Raw genomic sequence first — 23,274 nt, forward strand, 5'->3', positions numbered from 1 at the left:
GTACGAGGATCTGTGTTCAGCTTGCAAACGACACCGCGACGAGACCAAAGCAGGTGAGACCATCCTGTTGTGTAAGGAGTGTTCTACAGTAGAAAAAACAAAACATATACTGGAGCTGAAACTAGAAAAGGTTCATCAAGAGGTTTGTTACTGGCAAGACTGCTACGAAACGTTACTCCAACAACATTTCGAGGATGACAGAAGAGGTCATGATGGTACCCACAAAAGAGTTTGACCAATTGGTTCAGTATTACAAAGGAGAAATCACCGACAATGCCTTGCTGAACAAAGCGGGTCGATTGGCCGCCGAAAGTCACGTGATACTCCGTCATATATCGATTCCAGATTCGATTGCCATCAAGAAAATTAAACCTCTAGCTCGTCAGAGAAGTCGTTTAACCAAACGTATCAGACAAATTGGTCCTTTGTCGAGCAATAGTGCTGATGTCGGTGAAGAGGAAGATGGAGAGGAAGGAGATTTGGTGAAGGGTCCGTTGGAAACCATGTTCAAACAATTGATTAAGAACGCTTCTCGAGGTACAAAAACACCAAAGATCAAGGAAGAAGCTACAACGTCTACGTCAGGTGTTAAAAAGAAGCAACCCGCTGCTAAAACACCCATTCCACCACCTGACTTGGATCTGGGAACGTTCCTAAGAAAGGCTGACATTCTCCTAGGTAAAGACAAGCGCAAAGGCAAGGGCAAACGTAAAAACGAGGCCGAAAGTTTAAAACCTACGAGTGGTTGGGAAGACTGGGCCAAAGGAAAGAAACTGAGAAGAAATCTAAAACATGATTATGACTCGGACTAAGACCCGTACGCGCAAGTATCGCCAACGTGGACGTGGTTTTGACATTCAAAAATTGCTAGGCAAGACGGGGATTGAATTTCACTGGCCTGGGTACCAGTACATGGGGCCTGGGACCAAGTTGGCAAAGAGACTGAAACGAGGAGACCCAGGCATCAACCGACTGGACAAGATTGCCAAACAACACGACATCGATTACAGTCGCGCTAAGAATTTGCAAGACAAGTGGAAAGCAGATACAAAGATGATCAAGGCCATAACGAGGTTACCCGGCAACAAAACGGTGACTGAAAAGATTGTGAGAAGAATCATGCAGGCGAAGAAAAAGTTAAAATTGTAATGGACTCTCCCTTTGGAGTTCATGTTGTTATTATTCAATAAAAGTTGACAAATGAAAAGTCAGACTCTGTGTTCGTTTTAAAGCAAAGTTTAGTATTAAAATCCTGATTACAATGTGTGTGCTCTATTTTAGAAACCAGGCTTTTTACTCGGTCAACACGGAAACGAGATTAATGACGTCAAAGGGGGCGGGGCTTCTGGTTACCATGGATACGTCAAACTCGAGAAAACAATAGAACTCCTTTCCATAACAATACTTTTTCATTTGCATCACAATACCTGTCAAATCCGTACTGGACTAGCCCATACCACTACTCTGGTCAAATGCAGGATCCTTCCACCCTTTGGGTTGTACCACCCCGTCTTACCCCACCGCAGTGGGGGTAAACTCACATTTCCACTTTGCAGAACTTGCGTGGAAAACGAGCAACCCAAACCGCTGACCGAACGCAGTCATCGCTGTATCCACAATGAGCAGGAGCGATGTCTGGTGGGTACGTGGCCAGCCCCGAATTGCAAGAAGCCCTTCGTCAAGGGTACGTCATCCAACACGTGTACGAAATTTGGCACTTCCCACGCAATTCCAACGACTTGTTCTCTTCCTACGTGAACACCTTTCTCAAGATCAAGCAAGAAGCCAGTGGATGGCCCGATTGGGTGGGTGACGACGTCACCAAACGCCACCAGTACCTCACCGACTACCTAAACAAAGAAGGCATTCAACTCGAGGCCGACAAAATTCAAAAAAATCCCGGTCGACGGTCTCTCGCCAAAATGATGCTAAACAGCTTCTGAGGCAAGTACGGTCAACAAGGTAACAAGAGCCAAGCCGAAGCCATTTCGTCGCCAGCCAGGCTTCATTCCCTACTGACCGACGACAGTCAAGAAATTCAAACCCTTCGTGTCATGAACGACGAGATGATCGAATTGGTCTACCAACACGTCGAAGACGAGGAAGCCGTTCAAGTCAACATCAACATTTTCGTGGCCTGCTTTACCACCTGCTGGGCCAGACTCAAACTCTACCGAGAAGGACTCAGTCAACTCCAACCCGAACAAGTCCTGTACTTCGACACGGACTCCATCATCTTCTCGCATCGAGAAGGCGAACCCATGCCACCCTTAGGAGATCATCTCGGCGAATTCACCAGCGAGTTGAAACCAGGTAGTCACATCGTGGAGTTTGCTGCCGCTGGCCCCAAGAATTACGGTTACAAAACCAACGACGGTAAAGTCGAATGCAAGGTACGCGGTTTCACCCTCAACACACGTGGTCAAGAACAATTGAACTTTGACCTGTTAAAAGAAAACGTCATCAATGAAGTCACCGAACCCAGCGAAGAACCACGGGAAATCAGCGTACACAATCCACACAAGATTAAACGAAATGTCCAAACTAAAACATTAGAAACGATCGAAGAAACCAAACGATACAAAGAGGTCTTCGACAAACGCGTCGTGGATCCGGACACCTTCCTATCGTATCCTTACGGATACACCCAAGCCGACATCGACGATATCGACACGGAAAATGTAAACCATTTACTAAAGTTGTAAATAAATTTTTTTGTCAAAGAAACCACGTGGTCTGTGTGACGTCACTTCCGGTCCCCAGACCCTCACGTCGTCGCGTCCAACCCCGCGCGGCCACCTTTGGCCGAGCTCGCCCCAGACTTCCCTAATGCGAACTAATGTAACCGCTGACCTGAGCCGAAAATCCTGCACGCTGATTGGTCTAGACGCGTCACGTGACCAAAATAACGCGCTCTGATTGGCTAGGTCTCAAACCGCCCCTATACTACTCTCCGCGTCAAAACAAAGCTAAGTGCAAAACCATTCGTGTGAAAATGAGTTCCGCTTACAAGTTCATTTTCATGCAAATCAAAGGTTTTGCAGGAAGACTCGATTTGAAACAGTGGCTCAAAGTAACTTGGAAATGGCCTATTCATAAACGACTCCAGTGAGTCCCATTTCTTATTACCTAATTGAAATAATTTGTATTTGGTCAGGTTTAATTGTATGAGGGGGAGATGTCTTAAATTGCCTACACATCGTTTTTTTCAATTTTTGTTCAAAGTTGAACCTTAAGATCAGTGATTGCAACTTAATGATACGAAACGAGGGCCACAGTAATCGTTTTTGAAGTTATAAGCACTTAAGGGTAAACGTAAGAGTTCTTTTCGGATCAGACCGTTGGTATAGTTGCTTTTAATGCCTTGAAAATGATCATAGCTTGTTCACCAATGTATGGCCACATTTGATGCCATTATTGTGTAGCATCAACTGTAAAGGAATAAAAGTATTGATCTACAAGTAGAAATTAAGAAAAAAAAAAGGTTGGAAACTGTTGCCAGCCACTTGAAAACAAGACCTCAACATTTTTCCTATACTATCGGTGCAATAGCGGTGTATTGATCGAGTGACTAACTCACAGCTTCGACAGCCTCCTCTACCTCCTCCTCCACAGAAGTTACATGTCTTCCTCCAGTTCTGTTTCATGAAATCTACAAACTTATGACTGCAGAATGCTAGAGCAGACCAGCGGAAAGAATCAGATCTTTTCAGTACCTGTCTATACAAGCTGAAAAGTAAAGAGAGAATTATGTAAAATTAAGTCGAACCTCAACTGACAGCCACCTCCCTACAACGTCCACCTCTCTACAGTGGCTACTTTTTTATGTCCCGACGCAGGTTCCATACAGCTGACACCTCTTTACAACAGCAACGGCCATTAAAGCGCGTCTCAACTGCCAATTAAGCAATAGACCACAAGTTTTTATGGTTTATAGGCTGATAAACCACGCGGGATGTTGGAAGAACACGAGAAGAATTCGTTAATCACGAGCCGTAGGCGAGTGATTGACGAATTCTTCGAGTGTTCTTCCAACATCCCAAGTGGTTTATCATGCCCCTGAACCATAAAAACTTGTGGTCTATTGCTTTCATATAATAATTCAGAAGACACGCGAAATTTCCATGAGTTTACTGGCACAGTAAACCATAGCTGCTTGACCAATCAGAGCGCGCTCATTGATTTGATTATTATATAAAATTAAATAACCTCTAGACAACGGCCAGATAATCAACGACTGACGGATGGTATGTGCAAAAAGGCCACTTTTTTATTGTGAAAAGGTCACGAAACTTGATCCGTTCGCGCATCGTCGGTCAAAATTGGGGGGGAAAGGCTACACGGTTTTTCGGTACCGGCGAAATTTAAACTATCAACCCCATTTTGCACTGATAATGTCGTTGGGAGCAAAAGTATGCACTCTCACCCGAAAGGCGATTGGTTTGAACCTCTTGTGCCCGCGCCTTCGCGTGACGCCTCATTTGACGGCTCTCAGCAAAACCTTTTGCCGGAATTAGCGACCTTTAATTCCATCTCAGTGTGAATGAACCTCAGATGAAGAACAGGATCGCAATGGAAACTATCATTCGTGATGTATGAGGAATTTCGACTCAACTGGAGCATTCGGAGCAAAGTTGTGGTCGTTTTCCTTCAGTCGACTCGTTCGGCTGAGACCACCTAGCGCCCAAACTTAACAAAGGATAGAAATCACCTAAATTGCCGTAAATAAGCCTAGAAACTTCACGGGTACCATGAAAACACCCACCTGAAGCAAGGTAGGTTTGTCTTCATTCATACTCTTTCGCATTGTTTTGCCTTAAGAGTCCCTGTCCATAAAAATGGAAAATAACTCGGCAAGGGTCGAAGACTCAATTTCGCTCATACTTTCATGGTAGATAAGCTAGGGCATGACAAAAACTACTGGATAGTTTTTTTGGCAAAATATCCTTTTATTTCAAAGAAATATGCAAATTACCAAATTCCGTTAAAATCGTCATTTGACGCAATATTTTATTAAGCAAGTTTGAGAGCCTCGCATGCAAAACCACATCATTCTTCCGTCTTTAAAACACTCAAATATTTTTGTGCAATGTTGAAATGTGTACTGGGTTGATTTTAGGGAAAGTTGCGTTGTCGTTTTGGGTGCAAAATAATTAAATTTCGAAGACATGTATTTCATTCACTTAAAAGTACTTCGTGAATATAATTAATTTTCACCACGTGCGAAACCTTCAAATGGATCAAGCTTCTGGTGGTTGAATCGCAGAAGGATGGTCTACAGATTCCTGTAAAAATTTCTTTGGGCAAATGATTGTGAGCGACGCGAGAGCTTTTCAAAGTACGTCAAAAATGCAAACATTTGACCATCCGTCGTCAAATTTCAATTTACGGGTTAGACGTCTATTTTAGCATGCGCCACATGACTTGACCTATGTTAAGTTGAAATAGACACAGAGCTGATAATAGGCCCTTTGCAGCTGGGGTCACGTGACCAAATTTTTTCTAAAAAATTTTTGTATTATGGGCTATAACTTAAAGAATGCCAGAAATGGAAAGAGCGCATCGAAAATACCAAAGAGGCCAAGTTTGAGGCCCCAGGAAAAAACGAGTAAGTTTATACCATAGTTTGAATTTTCGGAAAATTTAGAGGATTCGTATGGAAAATGTTGCTGGAGAGCAAGGTCTTGCTCTCCAGCAACATTTTCTCATACAAATCTTCTTATTCTTTCAAAAATTCAGACCATCATAAAATCTCATTCTCTGATGATGGGGGCCTCAAACTTGGCCATTTTGATATTTTCGACATGCTTTTTCCATTTCTGGCATTCGTTAAGTTATAGCCCATAATTTTATGAAAAGTAGGTCACGTGATGGCTTAGCTGCAAAGGGCCTATTTCGAAATGTTGTAACCTCAGTTGCTGTAAAAGGCAGGTCCAAAGCCGATTTGACGTGTTTCTCTCACCATTCGTCGCACATAAAGCAGAAGTTTGCTTTTGTTTACATAACGTCCGATGTATATCGCCAACTGTCAACTTATTTAACGGTCGAATACCATGAATCTGTGACCCTCTTTCGACACATATGATCACCACTGCATCTAAGTCAAAAACGGCTAAGTCATTTGTAGATAGTTGCTTGCTTTGCACTACACCAAACTATTACGTTTGATCATCATGGTTTGATGGCTTGAATCCTTGCTTGCAGCGGTTCCTTGTTCGTCACGCAATGCTGTCATCCCATTTTAGGGGGTAGGGGTAGGACAATTTCTATTTTAATACGTAAGGCTCCGTAAGGCTTGGAATCACTGGGAGCACACAATCGTATTGAGTAGGAAGAGATTGAATTAAGAAATGAAAAGAATGAATAGTTTACCATTGCCCCTGTTGTTATCTTTTACTCGACCACCGCTACCTACATGCCCTGCGTAATACTGTAACGCTAAACTCATACCTAGGTCTTTTCGCGCTATGCAATTATTTTTGGTTTATACATGTAATACAGTGGGCTACCCCGGGGAAATGGGTGGTGACCGCTTAATGGGGCTAGCCGCTAAAATAGAGGTTGGTGTACCTTGAATATTCAATTTTTCACCATCTTTCTGCGCTTATGAACATCACTGCATCTAAGTCTAAGACAGCTGAGTCATTTGTAGATAGTTGCTTGCTTTACGCTTCGCCAAAATATTGCGTTTGATCGATTGCTGACCATTGGTGATAAGCGTGTCGGCGCAGCACAATCTTACAGCGGTTATTTGTTCGTCACGCAATGCTGTCACGGCATACGCTGCACATTATAATCTATTTTGTATAGAGTACTCTCAGGATAAGTGAAACAATTTAATCATTGTTCATCTGTTTGTTCATATATATAATAATATGTGTATATTTATATAATCGTGTTCTATATATAGTGTACGTGGCGTCGGTCCAAATCACGTTTGTTGTACGCTCTGACGTTTCAGACAACAGCTGATAAAGCTAGTGCCTGTACTCACTAGAATTTTAAGAAAATCGCCATAAACAAATTATAGATCAATGAAGCAAGAACTACCTGAAATAAAAATAGGAAATCACAACGTGTCTAATTCGTGAGAAAAACAGACTAAATTTAATTAGTAATTACGGGAGTAAATAGCCCTGGCCATGCCATTTTATTTGGCGTATTTTGTTTGCTTGGTGGCGAGGCATTGGTATGTAACAGAAAATAGTGGACTGTTGTCAGTACAGTCCAAAATTATCGTCAGTAAAATATTGTAAATAAAACACCTATTGACCGGTTACCTCCGCGGCCACCATTTGGTCATTCCGATAAGGGTTTCATTATTGTCTTTACCCCTATTAAGCGGCCACCCAAAATTTAAGAACTTTGTTTTGGAAAGGTCGATGGCAGATAGGAGTCTGAAACTGAAGTGCATGACGAGTGATAATTCAAACACACGTCTATCATGATTGTCTTGAATTGACTCCATGTTCGCCAAGAAATTTATAGCTCGACAGTGAAAAATTAAATATTCAAGGTACACCAACCTCTATTTTAGCGGCTAGCCCCATTAAGCGGTCACCACCCATTTCCCCGGGGGTAGCCCACTGTATTACATGTATAAACCAAAAATAATTGCATAGCGCGAAAAGACCTAGGTATGAGTTTAGCGTTACAGTATAGATCGTTTTCACGTAACGTCACATACCTTCCGGTCGCCATATTGGTGGACCACTTTTCCCGCGGAATTTTAAAAATGGCGCCCGATCCTCAAGAGAATGTAGTGAAGTCAAGCGAAAATATCGAAGAAAAAGCTCCCATACCTCTTTCAGAGTTTGCTAATAAGTTGGAGCCAAAGGTCACGAAGCGGTATGTCGAAAAAATTTCGGTTATTGGAATAGATCCAGTGCTAATCGAAGGCAAGAACTTCGAGCCCGATTGTTTACCTCCGGTCGAATCGACGGATCTTCTATTTTACCTCGTACTCGAAACAAGCTATTACACAAAACAGCAATTCAAAGCTTTTAGAAGCCTACAAGCGTACAACCAGATGGTTTCTGGATTTATTGCGAGTGTTCAGGGCCACATAATCAAGGATAATTTTGTAGTTTTAGCGAAGGTACGACATTGTCAAAGAATGAACGACTCATTGATTCCAGTGTGGATCATTACCGAAAAACAGGGAACTGTTATTTCTGCTCATTGCTGTGGCTGTAAGGCTGGTCTCGGGGAATCCTGCTCTCACGTAGCCAGTGTGCTCTTTTACCTTGAAGCATGGACAAAAATACACGGAAAACTGTCTTGCACGCAAGTTAAGTGTTCATGGCTTCTTCCTTCGTATGTAACATAAGTCGAGTACGAAAGAGTTCGACACATCAATTTTACTTCAGCAAAGAAAATGAAAACTGACTTGGATGCAACCTTAGATAAGGTTTCGGACAAACCGCAAGTCGATAACCTTTTGAGAGGAGCAAAAATCGAGTCAAAGTGTGTTCCAGCTCCGTCAGAAGAGGAGATGGATTCTTTCTATGCCGAATTAAACAATTGTAAATTCGAGCCCATAGCCCTCAGTCTAGTCACTCCTTTTGCTGACAGCTTTGTGCTGAAAAGCCGCGAAATTCCAACTGTTCAGGATTTGTCAGACCCTAAGTATCAGGATCTTGAATATCTCGAACTGCTACAGGTTTGTTTCGAGAAAGAAATAGAGCTTTCTGAAGAGCAAAGATTACAGATTGAGGAGGACACTAGAAGCCAGTCACAGGGAGCTAACTTTTTTAAACATCGAGCTGGAAGGATCGGAGCTTTTCAAAGCAAGCAAGCATCGCATACAAATCCTGCATTGCCTTCTCTCATTCAATCCATTTGTTACCCAGAGTTAAACAAAATATTTTCCAAAGCAATCAAGTATGGGTGTGAACACGAAGAACTAGCAATCAGTGCTTACGAGCAAGTCATGAAGCACAAACACAGAAATTTCAAAATAGTGAAGTGTGGTATGTTCATTAACAAAGAATACCCCTGGCTACATGCCACCCCAGACTTTCTCTGTTCCTGTGACTGTTGTGGGGAAGGGTGCGGAGAGGTCAAGTGTCCATTTTGTATAGAAAACTGTGACTTTGATAGCTATTTCTTAAAAAGTTCATCATGCTTGACGAAAGACAGCACTGGAAATTTTTGGCTTAAAACTGACCACGAGTACTACAATCAGACGCAGCAGCAAATTTTTACAGTGGAAAGAAAGTACTGTGACTTTGTTGTGTGCGCTTTTGATGGGTGTGGTGCAGCCACATTTTTTAACCTGCGAATTGCACCTGACACAAAACACTGGAATTCTGTTGTGCCCAAGCTCACCAAATTTTGGAGAACTTGTATTCTGCCTGAAGTGCTTGGTAAATGGTACTCCAGGAAGCAATTCATGCCTCATGTCCAAAGTGACAAACAGCCAGAAACAGGCAGCATTTGCTATTGCAGAAAGAAAACTGATGAGCAAAGTGTTCTTTGTTGTAATCCTAAATGTCCCATTGTTTCTTTTCATTTATCATGTCTCAAGATTGAAAGCATTCCAAAAACATGGTATTGCCCCCATTGCAGAAACTTAACAGAGTTCAAGAAATCAAGAAAAGCCAAAAGTGAAGAACCAAAGAAAAAAAAGGGTCCCAGTGCCCCTAACCCAGCAATGAGCTTTGATTTCATCTGTATGTGTAAATCAAAACCCAATGAATCAGAAAAACTGCTACAATGCCACAGTGAATCATGTGAGAATGGCAGGTTTTTCCATCTTAAATGCCTAAATTACAAGAGGATGCCTAATAATAGCCAAACTACATGGACTTGTCCATCTTGTCGCAAAAAAGGGAAAGTGACCCGCCCTCAAAAAGATGATGTTGATAATGATGATGTGACATTTATTCAAACTTTGCACACAAGGACTGAGAAATACAAATCTTTGATGAGCCTTGGAGAGAATGAGTTCAGCATAATTTCATCGCCCACAGGATGGCTTGATTGTGTTATCATACACGAGGCTCAAATTCGTTTAGCAAATGTCAACAAGAACATCAAGGGATTTCAGAGACCCACGCTTGGTCCTGTTGGGCAATTTGACATTGTATCTTCTGACTTTGTACAGCTGCTTCATGTCAATAACAATCATTGGGTGTGTGTGAGTTCAATCAACTGTGCCCCAGGCTATGTTAACCTTATGGACAGTCTATCAAGCGCTGTGCTATCCCAAGAAATTATTGGCTTAGTTGAAAACTTACTTGGTCCCAGGTACAAGGGAATCAACCAGCTACCTGTTCAGCAGCAACTTAATTTGAGTGACTGTGGGGTATTTGCAATAGAATTTGCCACATGTCTTGTGTATGGGCTAAACCCATCTCAAGTACGTTTTCATATACCAATGACGCGCCCTCACTTGCTCTATTGTTTGGAAGTCCGTGCAATGCAGCTTTTTCCAACTATCTAACTAAACATAACAACTCAGTGTACACTGAACAGAATTTTAGGATAAGCTGTCACAGGTTTAGGTGATCTTTAGTATATATATTTATAGATATGGGCTTGACTTTCACATTTCATTCATTACATTAATAGAGGATATTACATGGTCACCCGGAGATACAAAATTTCTCTTTGAGTATTGAATAATATTTCATGAGTGCAGCGAGCGAGTGAAATAGTTTTCAACACGAAATAAGAAGTTTCGTATTTCAAAGTGGCCAGGTAATATTCTATTTATTATATAAACACCAATGAAATAACAAATTATAAATTAATTTGGCTGTCAACTTGAAGGTGCAATTAGTTACCTACCATAGCAACAGTAGCCTGCGAACACAGGCGTATTTCCGGTTGGCGTTTCGCGGACAACCGGAAACACGTCTGCATTCGCAGGCTATAGCAACAGTGGTCAGGATAACATATTATCTTCACCTGTGAAGATATCATTTTTTTGTGGGAAAGTTCAACAATAACAATAAAAAAGCGTGACTTCATGCCCTACTAGGTCTATAAGGAACTATGATGATGAAATAACAAAGCCCTGGTTTGATTATTTCAGTCAAATGGAACAATTCCTGGGCAAAGGTTTACCAAAGCAGAGCATACACTTATTATTCGGTCAATCATAGGAGTTAATTCTTCTTGTAATCCATTAGGGTCGCACATAAGAAAACCAATTGGAAGGGTTCCACTTAAAATGGTATACTTCCGTCGAAGGAGACCAATGACCCGCTCCACATGGATACGCACATTAGCGATGCCCCTGGTTGCCTCGATATCCACTGGGTCTAGTTGGTCTTTACCACGTGTGAAGGCAGGAATTGCCAACTGAGCCTGCTTAAACATAAGGGATTCTTGTATGGTAAACCCCCGATCTGCCAGAACAAGGTCACCAGGTAGTAGCTTGTCGAGTATGCCACAATTGTCTGTTAAGAACTTATCGGAAGTTCTCCCTCCCCAGGCTTTTGAGATAAATGAAATAGTTGCCTGTGGAGTAATACCTATCAAGACCTTTACAGTGTTGTGGTGCTTGTAGTTTGAGAAGGTCTTTGCTCGTGCCAGTAGGTTCGACGGTCGGTCGATAAATACTTCAAAGCAATCGATAATTACCGTAGTCTTTTTGCCAAATGAGTATTGAAAACATTGAGGCATGGTACGCCAGAGTTCTTCACAATCTGGCCACTTAATAAAGGGCTTCAGCCTTACATCCATCACGATCATCCACGCCTGAAATGTTCTTGACACAGTAGAAACCGACACATTACATCGGTAGGCGAGATCTTCCAAAGGCATATTAAGTCTTAGCTTCATCAATGTCATTACAAATTCTTGAAAGGGAGTCAAATGTTGGGGCTTACGAGTAACAAAGGGAACAATGCGAAGAAAAATAACTTTTAAAGTGTCAAGCGAAGGTAATCTGGTGTAAAACTTTACCCTCTTAGTCACGTGAGTGAAAACGATCTATTACGCAGGGCATGTAGGTAGCGGTGGTCGAGTAAAAGATAACAACAGGGGCAATGGTAAACTATCCATTCTTTTCATTTCTTAATTCAATCTCTTCCTACTCAATACGATTGTGTGCTCCCAGTGATTCCAAACCTTACGGAGCCTTACGTATTAAAATAGAAATTGTCCTACCCCTACCCCCTAAAATGGGATGACAGCATTGCGTGACGAACAAGGAACCGCTGCAAGCAAGGATTCAAGCCATCAAACCATGATGATCAAACGTAATAGTTTGGTGTAGTGCAAAGCAAGCAACTATCTACAAATGACTTAGCCGTTTTTGACTTAGATGCAGTGGTGATCATATGTGTCGAAAGAGGGTAACAGATTTATATTATGGTATTCGACCGTTAAGTAAGTTGGCGATGTACAAGAGAGTTGGCGATGTACATCGGACGTTATGTAAACAAAAGCAAACTTCTGCTTTATGTGCGACGAATGGTGAGAGAAACACGTCAAATCGGCTTTGGACCTGCCTTTTACAGCAAATGAGGTTAGAACATTTCGAAATTATCAGCTCTGTGTCTATTTCAACTTAACATAGGTCAAGTCATGTGGCGCATGCTAAAATAGACGTCTAACCCGTAAATTGAAATTTGACGACGGATGGTCAAATGTTTGCATTTTTGACGTACTTTGAAAAGCTCTCGCGTCGCTCACAATCATTTGCCCAAAGAAATTTTTACAGGAATCTGTAGACCATCCTTCTGCGATTCAACCACCAGAAGCTTGATCCATTTGAAGGTTTCGCGCATGGTGAAAATTAATTATATTCACGAAGTACTTTTAAATGAATGAAATACATGTCTTCGAAATTTAATTATTTTGCACCCAAAACGACAACGCAACTTTCCCTAAAATCAACCCAGTACACATTTCAACATTGCACAAAAATATTTGAGTGTTTTAAAGACGGAAGAATGATGTGGTTTTGCATGCGAGGCTCTCAAACTTGCTTAATAAAATATTGCGTCAAATGACGATTTTAACGGAATTTGGTAATTTGCATATTTCTTTGAAATAAAAGGATATTTTGCCAAAAAAACTATCCAGTAGTTTTTGTCATGCCCTAGCCTATCTACCATAAGAATATGAGCGAAATCGAATTTTCGACCCTTGCCGCGAAATTAAGAATTTGTCTAATTTTTACAGGCAGGCATTCTTAAGAATGTAACCCGCGTTTTCCCCATACAAATTCTTATATTTCCACTGTTGCGTAACCTGTTGTATGCACGGGGACGCTCATTTGCGAGCTTGGGTTACCTGTGCCTTGATATGATACTTGGCAAGTAAGTTGGTCCGGCGAAAACTCAAAGCCGACTATACATGTGTAGTAATAACTTTCCCATAATAAGTCAAATTATTCTCGCATTTTGATTGGTTCTAGCCTATAATCTATTACAGGACAGACGCATAGATGATGTCATTATTACGAACAGTTTCCTTCTATTTTTATAAAATGGCGGAAAGTTGTGGCCTAATAAGCAAAATGTTTATGAGATTGGTTTATTTAAAAAATTCAACTGTTCTCAGTCTCAAAAAATAAATGCATAAAAATAGACAATCTTTATAGCACAAAGGATAGTGGGGCCGAGCAAACAACTGAAACAGGTAACCAAAATTGAACATAACATTGTTAAGAATCCCAACTGGCCGGAGGAAAACCAGTTGGCCATTTACAAGCGCGGAAGAGGATTTGAGCTCGGGGCTACCGTGAAAGAAATCCAGGTAGTGGTCAAAGCGGGACTCGAACCCGGCACCGCTGGATTGCTAGAAAAGCTAGAAAGTGTCTCAGACACTATCTCAAATGGACTTGAGAATAATCAACCACAGAGGACACAAATTTCTACCCTCACGACCCCACTAAGGCTCCTATCATTCGCTCGAATCGAATAGCCTCTAGCGTGTCAACTTTGACTGCAATCGCAAGATTTCCGAGCTGCTTTTTCAACTCCTGCAATATCGAAGGCAACGTCCAGATTTTTTCGGCTCACAGGGGTGCTCTCATGACAAAATCTTACTTGACTTTTCCAGCATTTTTTTGACTTGTAGATTTCGCAGTTCGATTCTGTATTTGGTGTAAGATTTCTGTTGGACGACAAGCAATGCTAGGTCAAAGTTTGAAAGTGGCATGACTTCTCTGAACCAGTCAAATCCTATACAATAGATTACGTCAAATTGCTAATGTCACTGAACTATCGCTTCGTGTGCCACTTTTTAGTTCTTACCACGTTTTGACGTCTCTGTGATCTAGTATATAGATTTAGCCAAGTCTAAAAGCGGAGCTCCTGGGCTGGGTTGTTCAAAGCCCGGTTAAGATAACCCAGGATAAGCGAGAATTTTGATTTTGGTTTTGTAACTTTGCAGTGAGTTTTTCCGTATATTGTTTGGCCTTCTGTTTTAGTTTGAATAATCTCAAAATACACAAAACAAAAGTACTGAAAAACATTCGTATACAAGAAATATTTATACTTCTGTTAACTTTTATTCCTAGGTTAGCGTTAACTGGCTTCTGAACAACCTGGTCCCGTTAACAACAAGTTAACCTAACATGGGCTCGCGATCCAATAGAAAATCAGCTCTTGGACAGCGGTCAATGCCTATTCATGCTTTTATCACTAGCCGTTTAGGCTAATGTAATGGCCTTTTGTATGGCCTGCCTAAGTCGCAAATAGTTAACTTGTGTGCAGAATGCTGCGGCTAGACTTGAACTGAACTTACGAAAGTACTCGCATATTACTGCCGCGCTTTATCAACTTCATCGGTTACCATTACAACATCGTGTTTATTTTAAGACCTTAATTTTAAAAATTAAAGCTATTATGGATTGGCGCCCAAGTATATCATAGAATTAATTAATTAACATTATGCCTAGATCTATACCAGGAGCCATAATCGGGGACGGAGACCGTAAGTCTTGGGATCCGCGCGCACCTATGATATGGGACAATTTTTCTATTTTTAGAACAAATTCCTCCATTCTGACGTCATATATCCGCGCGGATCCACGTACATGTCGGGAGCTCTCGCGCGGATGTTGTCACGTTGCGTGATCAAATGGTGAGATTTGCGAGATTCTCTTGCAGATTTTTCACAGCCCTGTTTTAGTTAGTTAGTTATTTCTCTTCACGCCATGAGGCGCATAAGGCTGTAACTACAGCCCTGTTTTGATAGTTTCTTATTGTTTCTTTTTGTTTGCCGAGTTTGCAAAAGTTTTTGAAAGGAAAGTCTGACGGGTACAAGTAGCTCATTTGCATAGTGCAGCGCGTGCACTTTAAAGTCCGAGTCGGTGTTTTCAATTGTCAACAAATCTTGACAAAGATTTCTTTCGCTGTCTTTTATGCCGAGATGCTGCAACAATTTTCACCAAAGCCAAAAGGCTACTAACGTCATGAGTGTCTTTAACATAGTGAAATTTTACACTGCGCAAATAAAATAGACAAGGAGTTTTGATAACTCAACCACCAAAAACGAAATCTTTATTCGAGTACCGTGACTATTCGAGTTGATTAAAGAAAACTGATTATTTCTGCTGTGTTCACATATTTGCAGCTAAGCTTTTAATATGTTCTCAAACATTTATCAACCTTAAACATATTTAAAAACTAGAGATACATGAGTTCGATGCACGTTTTTACTCGAAAGTGGGGAAGTCCAATTTGTCATGTTTTACTGACTGTACAAAACACGCATCGGCGGGTGCTCTTATTCATCGACAACGGACAATTTATTGGATTTTTACACAAACAAAACTGAGCAGCATCTACAGACATAAACTTTATTGTCGCTTATTGGGCCTTGATAAAATATCAAGCGTTGCTTACAATTCAGGCGAAACTCAAACTTGCAATTGTGTGTTTTTTTACTGTTCGGAGAGTGTGGCAAGAGGAGGGAAACTTTGAAGTCCTGAAACGCTGCTATATCCACATATATCCAACTAGTGTTTTGCTGTGTTTTGGAAAAGCTGTTAATCTTCAACATATGTGAAACTTAGAGCGGAGTAATGTGGAGCCCTTGTAAAAGAAGCTGCGGAACGTGACTTGGTCAGTGATATAAAGCGGCACATAACTAAATTTGACACTGTCTTCCTTCACTCAAACTGGAGCAGCTTACGATGAAAACACTGAAGCAAAATTCCAACAGACATGAAAGTATTGCGTTGTGGGCCAAAAGCATCAAACATTTCGGGAATTCCGGACGCCATTTCCCCTCGCTACATCCGCAAAAATCCTCGCAGCATGTAGGCGCGTGTGCCGCACGGGATGGCGCAATTTGTTCTAAAAATAGAAAAATTGTCCCATATCATAGGGACAGCCCCAATACTAGAAATGGCGCGCGCTGACGGTCTCCGTCCCCGAGTATGGCTCCTATCTATATATAATCTTAGATCAAATCAAAGTTTGATGTTAGAACCTCCTAAAGGGAAAATGCTTATCACGTTGGGTGATAGATCTTTCTCTGCTGCAGCTCCAAATTTATGGAATAGTTTGCCAGCTGAATTACGTGATATTCAGTCATTAGCTATTTTTAAATGTAAGCTGAAAACTTATTTATTTCATACAGCTTTTTAAACGTATCTTGCTTGATATTCACGCTTATTAGGTTTATCATTATCATAAATGTTCTGCTTTATTAATATACATGTAATTAGTTATAATAAAGTGTATTATCGTTTGTCTCACGATGTAGTCACTAGAGATGTAGATCGCGACGTTTCGACTGCTTACTGCTAGTCTTCTTCAGGCGATAAGGTCGACTGATTGCACGGTATCATTTATATCACAAAGGTCGGTTGTGATTGGTGCATTTCGATCTTCCTATTGTTCCATTGTTCCGGCGAGTAGCTGTTCCCTCAGTGGTCCGTTGTTGTATCGTTCCCCTGTTGTTGTGTTTCCTGATCGTGGGCATCCATGCTTCAGGAATGTCAATTCCACTATCCCTGTTGATTTTATTAGGGTGAAGTCTTATGTGAATAGCTTCCTCGACCCTACGTGTGTACCAGTGAGGATCTCGATCAATAAACTTGACCTCATTCCAGATAGGATAGTGGCCGGTCTCGTGGGTGTGTTCAGAAACAGCGGAGGTCTGGGTACGGGCAAGTCGTATATCCCTGTCGTGTTCTTTGATCCTCTCCTGCATAGATCTCCCAGTTTCCCCGATGTAGACTTTGCCGCACTGTGGACAACACCATCTTGTTTAGTCGGGTTGACGGTGTCCTTTGGTCGCACTAAGTGTGACCGAAGTGTCGTGTCGGACTTGAAGACGGTGCGAATGCCTTGTTGTTCTAGGCAGCGGCGGAGACTCTGAAACTCCTTGGACATAAGGTAAAACGGCGGTTGATTTAAATTCCGCGACGGACTCTCTTCTTGGGGTTGTTCGTGCCTTTGTGATCTTCTGTACAAAAGAGGAGGGATATCCGTTAGAAACAAGTACAGATGGCAGATGTTTCTTCTCTCCAGCGATTACTGATGGTTTGGTCACGAGACGTTTAGCCCGGTCGTACAGACACTTAACAATACCGCGCTTTACTGACTGAGGGTGGTGTGAATCATACGTTAGGTACTGATCAGTATGTGTTGGTTTCCTGTAGACACTGGTGGTAAGGCGGCCATCAGGTTCCCTATAAACTTACGTGTCGAGAAAGGCGATCTTGCTGTTATTCTCGATCTCCATAGTGAAACGGATTGATGGTTGTTGACTGTTTAGGTGTTGCAGGAAGTCGTCAACTCTATCCCGATCCAGGATGGTGAAAGTATCATCTACGTAGCGTTTCCAGATCTTAGGCTTGCAAGGTGCGGACTCTATTGCTTGTTCTTCAAATATCTCCACGTTGAGATCAGCAATAACCGCTGATACAGGGCTCCCCATGGCTGCGCCGTCCCGTTGTTCGTAAATCGATCCGTTGTACTGGAAGTACGTAGATCTTAATACGAAATCCAAGAGGTCCGCGATTTGAACTGGTGTAAGTGTCGTGCGGTCAGCCAGGCCTGCGTCGTTCTCCATTTTTTGTAGCGCGGCTTGTACGGCGCCCTCGATCGGTACGTTAAACAGTGACTCTACGTCGAAAGACACCATGATCTCGTGGTCCTGGATCTCTTCACTGGCGATGGTGGAGGCGAATTCAGTTGAGTTTTCCACTGTGAAATTCGAGTTACCTGCAAGAGGAGATAATATGTTAGCCAAGAAAGCAGACAGGTCGTACGCAAAAAGCTTAAAAGAGGACAACTCCATCATGGTCCTTCCGGCTGATAAAGGTCGCGCCAGCGTAATCCTGGACGCTGACACATACCACGCAAAAATATCAGCGCTGATTGATTCCGGACCATACCAGCTGCTCAACAAAGATCCGACAGACCGCTTGACCCGGAAGCTATCTGAGAAGCTGCTAACTCTGAAACGGAATGGACACATATCAGAGGCGGTTTATAATAAGATCAGACCACGACACAAACAACCACCTAGGATCTATGGTTTGCCGAAGATCCACAAGCTCGACACACCGCTTAGGCCAATTGTGTCGTGTGTCAGCTATCTTTTGTATATTTCCCACAAAGCATGGCCCACAAATGGAACAAAAACAGACTAGAGTGATCAACAGTACAGTTCTTTGAACATACCGCATAATGCAAATTTGAGAAGAGGCTGTCGCGAACTTTTGCATTTTACCTGTGTGAACCTCGCTTACCCAGAAATGTTTTCCCATATTATTATAGTAGAAACGACACTCTTTTGCACAGTACTTGTTTTAGTTCCATATCGGACATACCAAGACGCGTTTTAAGCCCGTAAAACTACGCAATTTTTTGCCCTTTTCATAGGGGCTTAAAAGGGCAATTCTTCAACGGTCGACGGAATCCTTCAAAATGTTTGAAAAACTTAAAACTACCTATTGTTAGATAGAAGAAGAGTAAAGCTCTTATGCTAGGTTTACCCCGAGCTCTAGTTTTGTAAATTGTTTCAATGCGAATACCGAGAACTTTGTCAATTTTCCAGATATTTTCTGCATATTTAATGAGGCTAAAAGCTATATTTTCGTTTTTTGCGAATTTCTCGAAGACTTTAAATTCTAAGAAAATCGGAATAATATTTTCGAAAGTAGCTCCCTAAAAGCGTTCTTTAGGCAAAGTTTCAGGATTTTCGATTTTTCTAACCTGGCCAGCCATTCTCGATATTTCCAGTCAGTGACTCTTAAGCCGTGTACTACACTGTGATAAAACACTCCGGACATTTGAGAACACTCGAGAGATGAAGAAAACACTCTCCTGCGGCTCGTGTTTCCTACATTTCCATCGTGTTCTCAAATGCCCGTCGTGTTTTATCACAGTGTAATATACGGCTTAGGCTTCTTTATTTGTTAAATAACTCACAGACACTGCCGCCTCCTCTGCCTCCATCTCCGCAGAAGTTACAGCTCTTCATACATTTCTCTTTCATGGAAGTTAGGAATCTATCCCAGTCTAACCCAGTTAGCGCAATAATCTACCTCGTCCGTACAACCTGGGGAAAAGAATTACAATAAATACAGCAGAATCCCGTCTTTTTTAACCCCCTAGAGAACGGAAAATGGTTCAAATAAAATCGGGAGGTTGGAAAAATCGAATGCAAATTGTTAAAAAACTTAGACTGAGAATTTTGATTCAGTGGAATTGATTTCCTCTGTGTACTGCTTAGCCCGAGTGCACGGGAATTCTCTGGCGCACATATGAACATTGTACGTCTCAGAAAATTGGTTTTACGTGCTCCCGCCTTTATCGCCCGTTAATATACAGTCGACCGACGATTCATGAAAGCGCGCTGAGAGATCTGAGGAAAACTACTGACACCAAGGGTACATTTGGCTAGGAGAAAAAGAAAATGGTTATATGAAAGCTCGACAAGGTTCTCTGAGACATGACAATATGCTACCTTGAGATGCTGTCTTATATCAGCACTAGTACGCTACATTCCATTGTTTTGCTGTGGTAAATTATAAGTTTCTCATCACTAAGTAATAGAATAACTTCAAGTTAGACCCTGAGATCGTGCTCTTACTTACAAGATATCAATACATATATTGCTCATTTTTAAAAAGTGTGACGCGATGACCTTTAGACTTCTTTGCTCTTAATCCGCCACCAGATGCTAGTACATGTAAGTATCGATTAATATTCCTTGATTGTTTTTTCTTTAGGTATACTCAAATCCTTTTCTTATCATGGGTCCGTTTACTGCAAAACACGATTTTGGAAACGACGCAGATAAATTCAAAGTTGGTAACCGTGACCGCTTTCACCTGTGCTGAGACCGCGCTGATAGGTAGTCCGAGCACAGTTACCAATTTTCAAATGCGAGCTGCCCAAAAATATCATGCAGTGTAAATGTGACTTTGGTCGATTTTCTACAAAACTAAACTTTTATTGAGGGGCGTGAAGGGGTAAAATGGGAACTGGGATTTGCCCGTTTTTGGGCTGGGAAAATGGGATTTACTGCACTGAGACTGGGATTCAACCACTGGGAATGGGATGAAAAATTTCGAAAATGGGAAAGGGATTTTTATTTTTAGCGCTCTCTGACCCTAGCTTTTGACACCACTGCTCAATGGAGCTTATTCTTTTACATAAAGAATTAAAATTCTGCATCATTAGACCTCAGTAGACACATAAAATCATTACATTTTTCGTTTCCGCGTTCTAGCTACCAAGCTCCACATAGTTTTATTGTTAAGTTCTGTCTGTTTTCCTGGGTAGCGGTTTGTTGTTGATGGAATGATATGCGCATGTTTGCACGTGGCGGGAAAGATAAAAATGGCGCCCAATTCGCGGACTATGATAATCAAAATCAAGTATATTAACGCAAAAAATGCTGTAATACACACAGAAAATTGTAAACTTATGTCTTGGTAATGGTGGCATGTTAATTTGTGCATCCAACTCTACAAAGAGTATTTACTCGATCACAACTGATTTTGACGGTGTAGGTGTCCTTGGAGCAGTGAATGTCATGTGCAGCTATGCGGGCAGTTGGACAAATATTAGTTCTTTGGCACCCTCAGGGGATGAACTTGCTGTTTGTGCGGATGGTGTTCTTCATGTCTTTGTTCAATCACAGGGTGTAACAAGAATCGTTAGAGGGAGTGATGGCCTATCCATATCATCATGAGCAGTGAATGTTGCTTGGTTTGGTAAAGATATTTTGTTCTGCGAAGAGCACTCCGTTGAGCTCTTTAAATCTGGGGTTGTTCTTGTGATTGCAGGACACAGTAAAGGTGATTGTGATGGTTCACAATCACACTCGAAACTGTGTCAACCAATTGGAATCTGCGTTGAATTTGATCGTGACATTTACGTTACAGACTCTGGTTCTGGCGCGGTCAAACTAATCAACAGACCGTTGACAGGGATTGCAGAGTTCCTTGGGAAGTTACAAGTCCTGGTAAAGGCTTTCAACATTCATTCCAAAAAACGCACAGTTAGAGAGCCACAGAAGTCGGTTAATGAAGCAATTGCTATGGTGGATGAGGTGCTGGAGTACGTGAAGTATTGCTCACGGAAGTTAAGAGAGCTACCGTCCTTGGCAAAAGAAACCACTGATGGCCCAGAGCCGGTACTTTGTCAAACAAGTGTTTGAAGTCATTGGAACTGATAGCACAATCGCTTCGCAAGGTAGAGAACAACATCAAAGATCTGTCTTCATATTCAGGTTTCGAGGTGAACTTGAATTTAAAATCACTCCTGACATTAAATGTTGAGAACCAACGTGCAGTCACCCATTTTAAGAAGGAAACATTTACTCTCGAGAATACGCACAGAGTTTTGGTTCATCAGTCGAAGAAGGAGTAAAGGGAGTGACACCATGGTCTTCACATTACTACACGCATCCCAACTCATACTACCCTGTTGAACTTTCTGTTACTGGCCAGTTAGTCGTTGTTGAAATTCCCAAACCGGTCGGAGAAAGATTGTCCAGAAATGATGAAGCAGAGATGGGAGTGTGGGCAAAACGATACGGCAAGTGTGTAAGGCAGCGAAGTGTACGACAAGAGAACACCATGGACAGAGCTGGTACACTGCCTCTGAATTTGTATGAAACACAGACACTGCTTAATCCATTAGATTTGCAGTTTGTACTTCCTCGTGCGCAAAGGTCAGTGCCGGGGAAAGTGCAGAACGTCCAGAAGGTGAGTCTGATGAACAGCCTGCTTCCCACATGCGCTTATCAACGTGAGGAGTACAGCACTGTTTCATGTACGTTGTTTTCTATCGTATTTGCGTAACAATTTGTAGCGGTGTTCTGCAAGGGAGAGCCGCTCTAGTGAGCACCATAGGTAATAAAGAAGTAAAAATAATCTTTATCAAATATTTTGGCTACCAAACGGTGGGCACACATGATCGTTATCTTTACACATGGCTGTAATTTTTATTAATCCCATAGCTAGCTGCCTAATTTTTTCTTAACCTTATTGTTGATGTAGGAAACTAACCCATTTTATACGCTTCAAATTATTGTATTCTTCTTTCCCTTTTTTGGTATCAATAAATTGCGTTGTTGTTGTTGTTGTTGTTGTTGTTGTTGTTGTTGTTGTGGGCGTCAGAGTCCACCATCCGGCTACTAAATGTACATGCAAACCAATGTTAAATGACATATTGTGCAAGACATGATGCTTTCAAATTCTTGTTTTCGTTCATAATGCAGAAAATTACCTTTTTGGCCTTAAAATAGAAAAGAAGAAACACCGATCAATGCTCAAGAGACATGGAAGAGCAAAATCATTGGGTAGAGAGTCAAAAAAACCTTGCTGGTGGAGAATAAGTGGAGAAGTTTTCTTTCCTTCGATGGTTTTGAACTGTGTTTTACATACGCAGGTAGCTTATTCAATGCAGCATTCAGGTACAGTCTTACTTCGAGGCTGGATTCGATTTTTCTAAGGACTGCTAAAGCTACGGCCGATAAAATCACTGCCAAGCCGTCGGCAAAAATTACATTAGAATCCATGCTTCAGCGTGAATAAACTAAACCGCACGTCTTTGAAACTTTGGACGTTTTACTCCTTCTAAATATTACATTTCTTGGCTTTATATTGAATGCCAATCAATCCTAAACGAGGTTTCTCTAACGTTTCTTTCATTCGGCTGCCTTTCGTTGGGAATTTTATGCTTTGCTATTATTATTTTGTGCTTTGCTATTTTGTGCTTTGCTATTGGGAATTTTTGCGATTTGCTATTCGACATTCGCATGTGATTATTTGCATATTTTACTGTGTTTATGAACATTTTCTCATTTTGTTTGTGTCCTTCATTTGGTTTGCTG

At 41.6% G+C, this 23,274-nt stretch overlaps 2 protein-coding genes and 2 pseudogenes across 2 annotated transcripts; 3 read left to right on the plus strand and 1 right to left on the minus strand.

Moving 5' to 3' along the window:
- The first annotated feature begins 2,039 nt into the window (after positions 1-2,039).
- LOC149112333 (uncharacterized) lies at positions 2,040-2,705 on the plus strand. Its single transcript, XM_089290164.1, has one exon. It carries the CDS (start codon positions 2,055-2,057, stop codon positions 2,703-2,705), a length of 651 nt encoding a protein of 216 aa, XP_089146290.1. The 5' UTR covers positions 2,040-2,054.
- A 5,030-nt stretch (positions 2,706-7,735) lies between these two features.
- Positions 7,736-10,447, plus strand: LOC149112334 (uncharacterized; annotated as a pseudogene).
- A 590-nt stretch (positions 10,448-11,037) lies between these two features.
- Positions 11,038-11,694, minus strand: LOC149112335 (uncharacterized). The gene has a single exon (XM_089290166.1). It carries the CDS (start codon positions 11,692-11,694, stop codon positions 11,038-11,040), a length of 657 nt encoding a protein of 218 aa, XP_089146292.1.
- Positions 11,695-21,133: 9,439 nt separating this feature from the next.
- LOC149112336 (uncharacterized) lies at positions 21,134-21,806 on the plus strand (annotated as a pseudogene).
- The last annotated feature ends 1,468 nt before the right edge of the window (positions 21,807-23,274 follow it).

This window comes from Orbicella faveolata, unplaced genomic scaffold (genome assembly GCF_042242905.1).
Source record: "Orbicella faveolata isolate gen_17 unplaced genomic scaffold, um_ofav_v1 contig_2, whole genome shotgun sequence".
Taxonomy (NCBI): domain Eukaryota; kingdom Metazoa; phylum Cnidaria; class Anthozoa; order Scleractinia; family Merulinidae; genus Orbicella; species Orbicella faveolata.